The following is a 13,902-nucleotide window of genomic DNA, read 5'->3' as shown; positions in this document are numbered from 1 at the left end:
TTTTAAATCTTTGGAGCAAAGAAACTTTGTTTTTTAAATTGATTTGCTATAGTGTGTTTTTTGCCATTGTGAGTGCTTGGAATGGAACACAAGCAAATAATTAGTCTCAACCTGTATATCTGGTTCTTTCTCATTCTCTGCTTCTGGTCACTTATGGCATGCTGATAGCAGTGTGCACACTTCCCCCCCCCCCTTCCAGCCACCTACCCCAGATCTTATAAAGAACTTTTCTACTTTGGAAGAACAGTGTGCCTTGTCAATTGTCAAAAAGCTCATGGTTTGCCTTGACCATTTTAGTGCCTTGCCAGTGTGCCGCAAGATTAAAAAGGTTGAAAATCTCTGAGGTAACAACTTCTTATAGCTGCTTTATTAGTTGTATTAAGCCCTACATAGTCTGTATCCATCCCTTCTGACTCCTCAGATCAGCGTTGGAGGCGCTGTCCTGTTGCATATATTTTAATGTTACCCATTCTGTATGATGGCATTGATTCAAGAAATACCGGAATATATGACAATTGGTACAGGAGGCTAAGCATCTGTACTGGCAATTGGTGTTTCCCTGGTTCACGTCTCACTTGTGCCATGACCTTTCTCAGTGACTCTTTGGGAAGCCAGTCACACTCAACCTCAGTTGTCCCACTCTACAATTTGGGGATAAAAATACTTGCAGCAGGATAATAACTGAAGTGCTTGTCATGCTCCAGGTGCTAAACAAATGTCACATATTAGAGAACATACCTATATTAAAGGATTATGTAATTCAGATGGAATTGGTAGTGAACTTAATAGCAGCAAGGTTGGTTATCACTGTTGTGTGGAGGCATCCAGTGTTACCATCTTGCAGTGGGGTGGTGGTGGCAAACTTGCGAGAATAGCGGCTTGCACGCACTGCACCAACTGTGCAGTTGAAGCATGGCTGAGCAGAAGGAGTCTAGTTTGTTGCTGCCTCCATAGCTGGTCTGACAATAAGTAAGGGCAAGTAACTCACACTTGCTTCCTCTTTCTACTTGAGTGGCAGATGGTTCATCCCTGTGAGTGCTATTTGCTCAGCTTTGGTTGCCAGCCAAATGCTTGGGTCAGAGTCCCCTTGTTTCTCCACAGCCTGGCTGTAATTTTTCTTGTAGTGCTATTACAAACACAGGTGGAGGTTGACAGAAGTAGGCAGAGCCTAGGGCCGTGCCTGTTGCCAGAATCCACCCACACTGCATGATGCAGAAGGCTGGAGGGGAAAAATCCCAGGCACCTGGCTACCTGAACATTTAGGTGTTTGAGTGCTGTCACTTTGAAATATCACTAAATTGCAGGAAGTCCTGGGTGCAACTTGGAGTGACATGCCTGTGGCATTGCCTGTGTCTTTGTGAGGCTTCCACCCCTTTGAGTAACTGGGTGGATAGACTGCAGAGGTTTAGGTCTCTGGTGTCCAGCAACTGCCCTTCTCTGGAGAGCCAACTTGAGTGGCATGTGAGAGGGCAGCTTCCCTACTCCGGAGCCAGCTTGATCAGCATATTCCAGGGATGGTCCTGAGCTGGGTGGGTGGGTGAGAGCCAGCTGGCTGTGACTGCCACACCAGGCAAGTGGAACACTCCTGGCATAAAAACTCTGCTAGCTCAGCTCGCGTAATTATCTTAAAAGGTTGCAATAGCTCTTGGTTTTTGTTGAATGTCTGTTTTCTTCTGTAGACATACACACTGTGACACTTTGGAGAACTATTTGCTAGCTGTGAGTCTGCCATGCTAAAAAAAATTCTGCCCTTAAGGAGTGTGTATGTATCTACACCAGTTTAAGACGCACTTCATTCTGCAGCTCCTCTACTTTTTGCATAATTCTGGTGTGGCTAATTTTGGGGAAAGGAAAAGCCTAACGCAGGACAAGGCATGTGGTGGGCCAGGCCCATCTTCTTGGCCGTGTGGGCTAGGAGCCTTAGATGCTCTTGGATAAAAACAAAGATGGTGGAGGGTGGCAGCTTGGGCACCTGGTGCCACGGCATATGCCCAGCCCTGTCAGCATGGTTTTGGCAGGCTGATGTTCAGTGGCCCACCCCACAGCCTTGAATATGCTGGTGATTTAGATGTACTTGGATCAGTGGGAACTGCTGGCCAGCCAGTGAACTTACTGGGAGATCATGTTGAGTGGAGGACACATGGGCACTAGTCCTTTCTCTCTGGAGCAGCAAACCAGCTACTGCCAGCAGGCCTGGATTACAGCCTTCCCTTAGGTATCCTTGTGATGTGGCAGTGCTGTCCCCTTACCGAGTGTGCCAGCCACCTCTCTTCCTTTCCCCGTCCTCCGGGTTTGAAAAGTGAGAGGTGCTGGAAATGGATGAGGGGGAAGAAGACAGAGGAGGAGAACTTCTCTAGTGCTCTAGCCCACAGCTCCTTGTCTTCCTCAGGCTCCCTGAATTCAAAGGGTGGAAGAGCAGTGGTTCTCTCCCCCCCCCCCCACCAGGCTGGGCCAAGCCTGGGGATGCAGGTTTGATGCTGGGACTGCTGCTGGCTGAACCCTGAAACTGGCCTGGACCAGCCCCATGTTTTTGAGAGGGGTTTTGTCTAAGTCAGGGATCTCCAAACTTTTTGGCCAGAGGGCTGCATCGAATATCTGGCGTGATGTGGAGGGCCGGAAAAAAAATTTAAATATAAAATTTAAATAAATTAGAGATGGAACTTAGATGAGTGAATAAATGGGCCCATTCATTCCACCTCTTTGGCCCTCAGGACACCCTCCAGACACAATCAGAGTACAGTTCTGGTCATGTTCAGTTGAGTGGGCCAGAGGCTTTCAGGGGACAAGAGGTTGGCAGCGGGCCGGAAAAAGTCTTGCTGCAGGCTGCATCTGGCCCCAGGGCCGGGGTTCGGAGACCCCTGGTCTAAGCTATGGGAAGCTGCTTCCCTGTAGTGGAAAGAGCTCCTTGGTCTGGCTGCAACAGCAACAGCCTGTGGGCCGGGTATGGCCTCTTGCATTCTGGGACATTCCTGGGCAAAGTCCTAGTGGCGTGTGGTCCTTGCATCTTCTGACCACAGTGAACCTTGCTAATACTATCATTGCCTGTGCATGAAGGAAAGGTGGCAGCCTGGAAGAACTTTGAATGATCAGTGCCTCTGTGGAGCTGGATCTCCTTGCTTCTCCGGCTGCCAGGCTTGATGAACAAAACAGGGCCTTGGTTTGTCTCTCCTCTCTCTCCCCCTCACTTCACCCCTGGCCCCTAGGTACACACTGAGTGCTGGGTCATGTTGGATGTCAAGCACCAACAGGTCTTTCCATCTCTTGAAGAAGTTAAACCTGTTACAGTGTCACTGCCAGGCTGTTCAGCAGAAGAACTTTTAAGCTTGTTGAATGGGAGGGATCTATGCAAAAGCAACAACTGAGGCCTCAGCGGGCCAGTGGTCAATGGCATGTGCCTCGGGCAGATAAAATCCCCCCACTTCCTCTCCAGTGAGCGACATCCTCTCTCCTTTTTCAGATGTTGCCGTGCTCTTTCTTGGGTAGTTTGACTTTGTTGCAGCTGCCTCTCCTGAGCTGGGGAGACCCACAACAGGGTTGCAGATCTTTTTCAGAATGTGGGTTATCATTTGGCAGAAGGAAATAGCTCTGGGATAGAGGAAACTTGCAAGAAAACAGAGTTTCCTCTTGCTATTCTGCCTCTAGAGTAGATGTTGAACGAACATTTATACTCTTCTTCCTCCAAAGAGCTCAGGGTGGTGTAGTGTATATAATTCCTTCCCTCCTTTTGTTCTCACAACAACCCTGTGAAGTAGGTGAAGCTAGGAGAAAATAACTGGCCCTAGCTCACCTAGGAAGTTTTGTGGCTGAGCTGGGATTTGAACCGGGATCTTCCAGGTCTAAGTCCTGCTCTCAAACCAATACACCACCTTACCTCTCATAAAGTATGTTTGCTATACTCTTAAATGTGTGGGTACTTAGCTGGTGGAAACACTGCACTTCTGGAATTCCCTCCCCAGGGAGAGCTGTTGTAAGCATAGAGAAGGAAGTGCAAGCATTCTTACTCTGGTTTTTTATAATCTAGCTTTATTCTGCTGGTTTTCTGGACTTCTGATTAATAGAGTATGGCAGCCTTTTTCAACCACTGTGCCATGGCACACTGGTGTGCCATGAGTGGTCCACAGGTGTGTCACTGGAATTTGGGGGAAGGTCATTTATTAGTAGGGCCAATGGGGATGTGAGCCCCCCACTGGCAGCATGGTGTGCCTTGTCAATTGTAAAAAAAACCTGATGGTGTGCATTGACCATTTTAGTGGCCTTGTCAGTGTGCCGTGAGACAAAAAAGATTGAAAATCACTGGAGTATGGTTTCTTGAAGCATTGTACAGGGGGCCCTCATTAACTGCGGGGGTTCCATTCCCGGAATCTCTGCAGATAAGGAAAACCACAGGTATTGAAACATGTGGTTTTTGGGGGCCCCCTCTGAACCTGACTGGATCTCAGCTCTGTTCGTTCCTGGAGGGTTTCTGATCTCCTCAGAGGTGTGTGTGCCCTCTTCCCTGGGCCTCATAATGTCTTATAAGGCAATTAAAACATCACTTCTGATTTTATGGTACATTTCTTTTGCCTCTGGACCCAACTGGAGCTCCAGTCAGGCTCAGAGGGCTTGGGGGGGGCATTTGGCACCCATTGATAATTGATGTTGCCGAACTGCAGATACCGAACCCATGTATAACATGAACCCCCTGTACTGCATTTTCATTGGCTTTTGCTGAGAGCCATTTTCACTTTTAAATACACTGCCCTTTGAAGTGATATTTAAGGTGAGATACAAATGAAAGCAAACACATACATACTCCAAAGCCCACCCAGTTTCAGACCTTTTTCAAGTCTGTAGAACAAGGGCCCTCAAGTGACGGCCTGTGGGTCACATCCAGCCTGCTGAGCCTAGCAGGCCCCTCTCACTCCTTCCACTTCCCCTTCCCCACTGGCCACTATGCACCTCCTTCCTGTTGTTGGCTGAAGCAACTGCTAGTCTGGGTTTCTGAGAGAGAGGATAAAGCAGCAGCAGATATTTAGAAAATATTTTTCTCCAGTCAGAGACCTTTGCTGTAAGCTGCATCTTAACTCTAGTACAGATGAAAGTGTGCACATAGACACACAGTACCAGTGCCTAATCTCCCGTTCAGCTCCTCTGCCCCCACTTAACTATGTGATCAGATTCCCTGTTTCAGGAGCCAGTGGAAGATGGGTTGTTGCAGAATAAATGAACAGCAGGGAAAGAGCCTTCAGCAGTGTGGAATAATTGGGAAGAAAATAAGGTTGTGAGCCATGGGACACCTTCTGCTGAGTCATACCCTTGAGCTGTCTGACTCGGCATAAGGCAGCACTGTCTGGCAGTGGCTCTAGGCTTTCAGATGGGGGTCTTTCCCAGCCCTGTTTGGGTTTAAACCTGGGATCTTCTCTATACCAAGTGGGTTATGTTGGACCCCTTCCTTAATGTGAAAATAGAGATGCTCCAGGCACAGAAGTGACAAGAGTAGACTTGATTTGACACATCCTGCCTTGGAACCATTTTTCTAAAGTCAACCACTTTCTTTTATAAAATAAATAACCACTTGAAGTACTGCACAGGCTCTGGAGGATAGGCGTTTATGAAATCTTGTGGTTAGTATAGTTAATAGCGAAATGATTATAATTCAAGATTTTAAAAACCTGGAGTCTTTCCATTGAAATGTTTAAGCCAAAATACTTACCATATATACCTTGCTTATGGGACTCATGAGGGGTGAGCTTTTCCATAGTACGGTTGTCTGATGGATGCTGCTATACATGCATTTTTTTAAAGGGCTCTGCAGGTGGTGATCCTATTGTGTTCTGGGGAAACTTTTTGGGGTTTCTAAAATTGTCTGCCCACCACTACAGGTCATTTCCCACAGGGCACAGGTATGGCCCAGCATTATGAGTGTTGGCCATCCTGTCATTTCCGATGAGTCAGCAGTGAGATTAGTAGCATGCTCCGTGTCTTGTGTGAATGGACTATGTACCCAAACATGTCCCAGAATCTTAGCAACCTCTCTGGGTTCAGTGGGCAAGTCTAAATACTTGAGGCTTCATGCCTCCAGGATGGCTGTTGGTAGCCTCTCTTGGGTGTAAGATTTTTGAGCCTGTTACTTCATTGTGTATCTGCTGTGTTGCCTTGCAATGTTTCTCCATTATGTTTTGTTATAGGATCTTTCCTTTTTAATGAATTGTAGGTCAACTCTGGTGAGGAGGTAGTCACTATAGCTAGTCTTCAAATGTTGCTGTGGTACCTCTGTGTCTGATGGTGGAAAGACTGCAGGGGGGGGTACTTGTCCCGTGTGAGCTTTTGTGAAGGACTGAGTGACTGCTGTTGATAGATGGAGTGCTCTGCTCAATGGTCTGAGTCGGCCTAGAAAGTCTGAATCTTAAGTTGTAGAAAAAGAGCAGAAACTGCATATGGGGAGACACTGCAGTGAGTTTTGTGGACATTGTCTGCAAATCTGGAGGATTGGATCCCTGTTTGCTGTGCTGGAAATTCAGGAGAGAAATACGGGAGTAGGTGATATTTTTCAGGCTGAAGGAGACTGACTTGGGTAGAATGGGTCTGGCTTGTAGGCACTGGATGTTTTACATCTCATCCATGCAGGATACAGTCCTGCACTTCTGGTTCCCTGGCAACAGTGTCTGTCACTGTAACATTGGTATCTTCTCCTGCTGTCCCTCACCCCACCTGCAAGTCTTGAAGTTTGTCTCCATGACAGGACGTGCTTGCTTCCCGGGCACAGAAAATTCTAATGCTGTATATCAGACTTAATTATGTTGTGGAGGGTCAGGAACCGACATGAACCAGCATAGACTTCCCTGCATTTCCCTGTTCCTGAAAAGGTACATTCAAATCTGTCCAGTAGTTTCCAGCTGATTGGTTTGCTGCCAAGCACTTGTCAATGTGAGAATCTTTGGGGGGGCAGAAAGGTAGCATGCAGATTTTGAACATTTCCATTTTTGTGACTTTTAGACCACATTTTTGAGCTCTGTTTTCTGAAGATTTGTGAGGAACTGGTTCTGCTGCCTCAGTGCAGTGTTATTAGTTGCCTCAAATTAAAGTATTTTGTACTGGTATATTCCATTGTAACCTTTTCATTTTTCTGTCAATATTTACTCTTTTAAATTGCTATTGTTAACTTGCCTTGTTCTTAAATTGCTTTTGTTGGCCCGGGGACCTCTGCAGGGTGGAAGAGTAAGATAAACCTCTCTTAAATGTTAAAAATATGACTACTGTAGTTTCTTCTGCTGTTGACCCAGTTCCATAAGCAGAATATTCTCAAGCATTCTCCTTTGGGTTGAGTGGAATATAGTTAGTAGCAGTGCAAGCCTGCTTCTCCACTGTTAATATTTGGGGTGTCTCATCAATGGGGAGAAGTATTAATGTGATATTTGTAAGTTGCCTTGTGCATTTGCTTTTGCATGGGAAAGAAGGGATATAAATCTTTTAATTAAGTAAAATAAGTGTTCGCCCCTTGAGGGTAGTACAACTTCTGCCCTGAAGTTGGGTTCATGTGTAGCCCCTTTGGCTAGGGATCGTTGTGACATCATCCCACCAACTGTGATCCTTATTCCCAGGGAGCAGACCCAGTTTAAAAGTGGAATCCACACAACGCCTTTTGAATACCAGTGAGGTGAAGTTTAAGCATTAAGTGGTGTTGGGAGAAATACTCCACCTCCAGTGTTACTTTTGCTCTCAAATGAGCAAATACTTTGTGCGTTTCTCATAAGGCTCAGCTCTGACAAAGGCATTTGGGGGCCAGAGACTGTTCCCACAGTCTTGTGTATTGCTGGATAAACGGATGATGTTATAGGCCCCACCAGCTGCCAGCCACACCTACCTTTTGGGTTTAGTCTTCTGTTCCCCACAAACCCTTTACTTGGAACTCCTTGGAAAAAATGTGGTCATTTTCCCGGATCTGTTGGCCTCATAGTTTCCCTGTCTGCCTGTTCTTGCCTCTGACTCAGCAATGCGAGTCCCTTGGTGTTAACAGGCATGTGAATTTCTGCAGTTACTCGGCAGGAATTATTCGGAAGGTGGGGAGCGGAAAGGAGTTGGTGCAGCGAGCCAGAAAAGGAAAGCCATGGCCGAGTTTTGGACTGGCTCTGTGCCCCCGGAGTAGGTTTCCGCAAGAACTTCACCCTGCTTGCTGCAGCTGCTGGCCTTCAGGAAGACTTGGGTTATAATTTCCCCTGCCTTCAAGGACTAAGGCTGGCCGTAATCCTCCCTTTGCCCAAGCAGCTCCTAATCTGAGGTTTGACAAGCAAAGAAAATGGGGAAAACAAGATAAGCAGATGCAAGTGGTGCATACTCAGGCTGCTGTAGTGTGGTTGGGAAAGGGCATGTGGCAAATGCTCTTGAGCAAATGCGGAGGCCGCAGTGTGTCAGGAGAACCCACCACTGTTGGTGCTAGGGCCACCAGCAGTGCTTATTAAAGCAGCCTGAGGGGGAAACCCCAGGAGGACTCCTGTTTCTAGATGCTTCTTAGTGATCTCTCTTGCTCCTCCCCCCTACTTTCTAAATGGATCACTGTGGAATGTCACATTTCCAAATGCAGCTGAGGCACAGAAGTGCCCCCCTCCCCTCCTTAAAAAAGGATCTTCTGAATCCTTGACTTTTGTTTGTGACTGGTTACTGCTGTTTATGTTTAGGAGTTTGGTTCTGGTTCACGGCAACAAGAGACTTGAGGTTCAGTTCCAATTCACTGAACAGATGCCCCCTGGCCTGCATTTGGGACTGGGTTCTCTTCCTTGTCCTATTTCTACATACAGTACTTGGATTTGCTGCCCCCTGGGCCTTTGAAGGATGGTTGTGGTACACATGAGATATAAAATTTGCCAGGACTGGTTTTGCAAGCAGAAGTGAAACCAGCAGGTCTTCACTGCTCTGACCCTTGGCTGTTTCTTCCCTGCTCTGTTGGGTGTTGAACAACCTTGTCTGAACCAAGCAGCAGGGGTGAGTAAGTCACAAGTTTCCATTTATGACATGTATTGTTACTGGGGGAGTGAGGTACTGTCATCCCATGTCCATCACTACAACATCATTGGCAAGGGTTGGAGGAGGCACAGAAAAACAGACCTGGAGCAAAGAAGTAAACCTGGAGCAACCTGGGCAAAGAAGCCGGTTAATAGTGTGGAAAGTTGGGTATGATCTAAATGGAAGAGAACCTCTCCTGGCAGCTTCTGAAACTGTCTTCTTGGGTTTTCCTGGGCAGTAGCACAGCTTGTCTTAATGCTTAACTTAAATCTGAAACAATCTGTAGGGGATATAACTGGTTGAACATTCTCACTTTCCTGACTGGGGTGTTGTTGGCACTATGTCTGGGTATTGAGCTTCTTCTCCATGGGCAGAAATCTCAGGCCAGTCTGAGGTGGGCCTCAGTTGAAACATACACAGGTTGCGAGAACTTGTAGGCAGTTGTGAACCTTCTATCTTTCTGATCATTAACATCTGACTTGCCACAATCTTCTTTACTGCCATGTGCTGATTCTTGCCTTCTCTCTCATGTCTTGGAGGATGACCTGTGTGAACAATCGCAGGAAAATGATTTTTAAGTCTTGAACTAGATGTTTAAGGCATGTAATCTTTCAGAAGGAGGGTATTGATTGCTCACTGCACAACTCTAAGAAGTTCATTCTGTTTCCCATCTGTAGATATATTGTTGAATTGAGCTCATAGATTGGGGAAAAAAATGACACTAACTAAGTGGTCATCACCTAAGTGGACCTCTTATTACCTTAGTGGTCTTTTAGGGGCCTCGTCTTTTTTTTTTTTTAGCATAAGTGTTCCATGATTTCAAGAAGAGGATGCCCCATTTTATTTTGGATGAGCACAAATCAGCAGGGTTGACAACTGCTTTTCTCCTTGCTTTGTAGAAACCATGGCAAGCCCAGTGAAAGAGAACAACTACAGAATGAAGAGCTACAAGAACAAGGCGCTGAACCCAGAGGAGATGCGTCGGAGGAGAGAAGAGGAAGGGATCCAGCTACGCAAACAGAAGCGGGAGCAGCAGGTGACCTTTACCTGGGTAATGGGTGGGGTTGGGTAGGTCTGTCTTGGAAGGGAAGGGCAGCAACCTGGGGGAGGCAGACCGGTTTTGCTGCTGCCTGTTAAATGTAGCATTGGTCACCCCATCGTTGCAGTCCAGTACTTGGACAGCCCAAAGAACAACCAAATGGGACCATAAAAAAATGGGACCATAATGTTTAACTGGCTTAATTGGTTGGTAAACTTAAGTTGCAGCTAACTGGTTGAGGGTCATTTTAAATTGATGAGTGTGGGGAATAGGAAATTAATTTGCCTTTAGAAAGGGATAATAGCTTGTTAATTTAGGTGTCTTGCTGTGAGAGGTTTTGTTCACAAGGTTTTGATCTTGTGAAATGAATCGATATTAATGGTTTAAAGTTTATACACCACTATTTAACCTAAAGTAGATGGGATAAAAGCAAACCAGTGAAAAGGACATTGCTGTAATCAAGTATAGTAGTGACAGCGAAAGCGGCAGTATCTTCAGAAAGAAAAGAGTGAATTTTAAAACGCCATGTTTATTATTATCAGCACTCAAAAATACAAGTATCTGGGGCTTTAAGAACTGATGTAGAGCAATAGGTACTTGAGACTTTAGGATTAGAATATTGATTATATCAGTTATACTGGATATTTTGAAAGGCTGCTTGTTGAAGACTTGTCCTTTGAGTACCTACCCTAGTAGCAGGCAAAACATTAGGTGAGAACTGTTTTATTCTACAGTGGCCTATCGGCCTGAACATTGTTAATTTCAATGTCACCATATTTCTTGATTGATATTTTGGCCTTTGAAATCTGGATCCTATAAAATGATGGCCTCTGCAGTCTTCTGAGTGAACAACATATGCTCCCCCCTTGGGAATCAGCAGCAACTGTTACCCTGCACATGCCCGCTCTCGTCTGATCTAGGAAGCTAAGCAGGGTCAGGCCTGGTTAGTACTTGGTTGGGAGACCGCCTGGGAATACCGGGTGCTCTAGGCTTATACCATGATCTTGGAAGCTAAGCAGGGTCAGGTCTGGTTAGTACTTGGATGGGAGACCGCCTGGGAATACCGGGTGCTGTAGGCTTATACCATGATCTCAGAAGCTAAGCAGGGTCAGGCCTGGTTAGTGCTTGGATGGGAGACCGCCTGGGAATACTGGGTGCTGTAGGCTTATACCATGATCTCGGAAGCTAAGCAGGGTCAGGCCTGGTTAGTGCTTGGATGGGAGACCGCCTGGGAATACCGCGTGCTGTAGGATTATACCATAGTCTTTCGAGACTGAAGGTTGCCAACCAACCATCCTGATGGGGGGGGGGGGCTGAGTGCAAAGCTAGAAGAAGCAGTGTCCTCACTTGCTAGGCATAGCACAACTGAAACAGATGCTTTGGGTGGCAGTGAAAGAAGCTGCTGCTGCCTTGTGATGAAGCGGCTTGTGGCCAGGGCTGCAGGTGTCCTGTTTTCTTGCTGTTGTGGCACTCGGGGTGTGAAATGATGTTCTGTATCATTTGAATGTGTCTGGAAAGAGAAGCAAGTTTCTAACCCTTCAGGTGCAGACATGAACTAGAAAATGTGAGCAGTGTTTAAAATGTCAAGTATGGCTTAAGGGGCTTCAGTGGTCTGCAGCGGTCTTTGGCCAGTGTTTGCAGTCCTGTGTGTGTTCCCTTGTGACCCTCCCTCCTTTGTCTTTCAGCTCTTTAAACGAAGAAATGTAGAACTAATTAGTGAGGATGCTGCCATGTTTGACAGTCCCCTAGTCGACTCCTTTGTCAACTCCAGTGCAGCTGGGGTAAGTTCTCTTGGCAGCTGCTGTGTGGCCTTTTAAAAACATTCTGGAATTATTGTCCGTTTCAACGAGGCTTAGCATGTGCAGGTATTGAAACTGTTTGAAGGGCTTCCTTGCTCTCTGCTGCTCTTTCAGTTTCTTCCGGAAAGGATTCTTGCATGAAGCACCTTAAAGCTATCAGAAGTACTTTGCAGGGACTGGTCCTTGGCTTTCTGGTGTTGCACTTGAGTGTGTTTGATCTGAGAATGCCTTCAAATGACCAGAATTGGGACTGATGTGTGTTACCTTTCCAGGAGGGCATCATCACAAGGGAAATGGTGGAAATGCTGTTCTCAGAGGATCCTGACCTTCAGCTGCTCACCACCCAGCGATTCAGGAAATTGCTTTCAAAAGGTAAGTATAGAGAAGGATAAACAGCTCTTATGTAATAAACTATAGGGGTTTTGTGTGTACAAGTTTTCATTGTGGCTCCTGCAAGGAGTATGGGATGCAGCAGAGTCAAGGCAGCGGCACTTGTAGAAAGGCCTTCTCTGATGACCTAAGAGGACGAGCCGGATTGTGCGGGAGTAGGCGATCTCTAAGATACCCTGGCCCAGAGCAGTATAGGGCTTTAAAGGTCAAAACCAGCACCTTGAATTGGGCCCAGAAATGAATGGGCAGCCAGTGCAGCTGCTGGAGAAGCGGACTGACGGAGTCAAACTGCCTACCTCCAGTAACTACACTGGCCGCTGCACTAGCCCATGGTTGTCATGGTGGCCATGAAATCCTGGGCTGCACCTGCTGCAGGGGCCTCAGCATGAACTTTGAAGTCCCCCAGCACTAGTAGGCGGGGGGACTCCAATGCTACCCCCAAGATCACCCCGGTCAGCGCAGGCAGGGAGACTGTTGGGCAGCAGGGCGGGCGGTACACCAACAGAATCCCAATCCTGTTTGGCCCTCTCAACACAACATGCAGGCACTCGAACCCAGCAAACTGCTGGACAGGGCACCTGGCAAAGAGATGGACTCATGATAGACCATTGCAACTCCCGCTCCCCATCCCTGCAATCTTGCTGGGATGCTTCCAGGTGGCTGCTGCAACACCTGGAAACCTGGTGGACAAAGTTCGGAGAGACTAACTCCTCCTGCCATGTCCAACCAGGTCTCTGTAATACATACCAGGTCAGCTTTCTCATCCAGGATTAAATCCCGGATGATGCAGGTTTTGTTAGTCACCGACCTGGCATACAAAAGCAGCAGCTTCCGATCCAGGGACTCACTGCCAAGACCACCAGGCATCTGAGAATTGGGGGAGGGACCAGAAGGAGAGATGATGATGCTCATCTCATGCTGCTCTTTGTAGGTTGGTTTTGTGTTTTCAACAAGTTATCTTAAGCAGACTTGTGCTAATGTCATAGTCATGTTTGTGTTTAATGCTGCTGGCAGTGTAGTGGAATGGCCATTTCAAACTTGAATAATACTTTCAAAAAAAAAAAAAAATCTGGTCACAATGTGGCTGCGTGTTCCAGCCTCTCTCTCTCTCCTTGGACCCACATCACCCCTTCAGTACTATGAGCAAGCTGGGGGTCTGTCCACACTCAATTCAGCTCCTGACATGGGATCTGGAAGCCCTCACTGAGCTTCAGCAAATGACAGAATGTCTTCAAAACCCTAAACCTTTTTAAAAAAATCTTTTTTTTTTCTTCAGAGCCAAATCCTCCAATAGACGAAGTGATCAGTACTCAGGGAGTGGTGGACAGATTTGTTGAATTTCTCAAGCGAAGTGAGAACAGCACATTACAGGTAAGCGAGGTGGGCGGACTCATTGTGGTCAGCAAGGGTGGCCACTGTTTATCTGAAGATGAAGTTGACCCTGCTAATACTTGTGCTTGGTGCGGTTTAAGGACATTGTGCCTCTGTGTGGGGTGCTTTTGGGACAGCTAGAATTGGTGAAAAGGGAGTTGGATCACAGACCAGAAGTAGTAGTGGACTAACAAGAACATAATATACAGCCCACAGTGGTCAACATACAGTGGGTGTATTAAACTCTTGTGCGCTTTGGGAATGTGCTGAACTTGATACATTAAACTTGTAAGGCATCATCCTGATATATGTAATAGCTAGATG

The 13,902-nt window shown here is 46.7% G+C and overlaps 2 protein-coding genes across 2 annotated transcripts in view; both read left to right on the top strand.

The window, feature by feature from the left end:
* The window catches only part of RPL11 (ribosomal protein L11), a 90,872-nt gene that overhangs the window by 39,357 nt on the left and 37,613 nt on the right, over positions 1 to 13,902 (top strand). The window lies entirely within an intron of this gene.
* The window catches only part of LOC136661232 (importin subunit alpha-7), a 29,941-nt gene that overhangs the window by 2,014 nt on the left and 14,025 nt on the right, over positions 1 to 13,902 (top strand). The window contains exons 2-5 of the mRNA XM_066638313.1: positions 9,879 to 10,015; positions 11,704 to 11,799; positions 12,090 to 12,189; positions 13,484 to 13,578. Coding sequence (XP_066494410.1) covers positions 9,879 to 10,015; positions 11,704 to 11,799; positions 12,090 to 12,189; positions 13,484 to 13,578 — 428 coding nt within the window. The remainder of the gene's footprint in view (positions 1 to 9,878; positions 10,016 to 11,703; positions 11,800 to 12,089; positions 12,190 to 13,483; positions 13,579 to 13,902) is intronic.

Source organism: Tiliqua scincoides, chromosome 10, assembly GCF_035046505.1.
Source record: "Tiliqua scincoides isolate rTilSci1 chromosome 10, rTilSci1.hap2, whole genome shotgun sequence".
NCBI classification, from domain to species: Eukaryota; Metazoa; Chordata; class Lepidosauria; order Squamata; family Scincidae; genus Tiliqua; species Tiliqua scincoides.
Note: the sequence above shows the minus strand (reverse complement) of the source record. Positions and strands in the feature narration are given on the sequence as shown.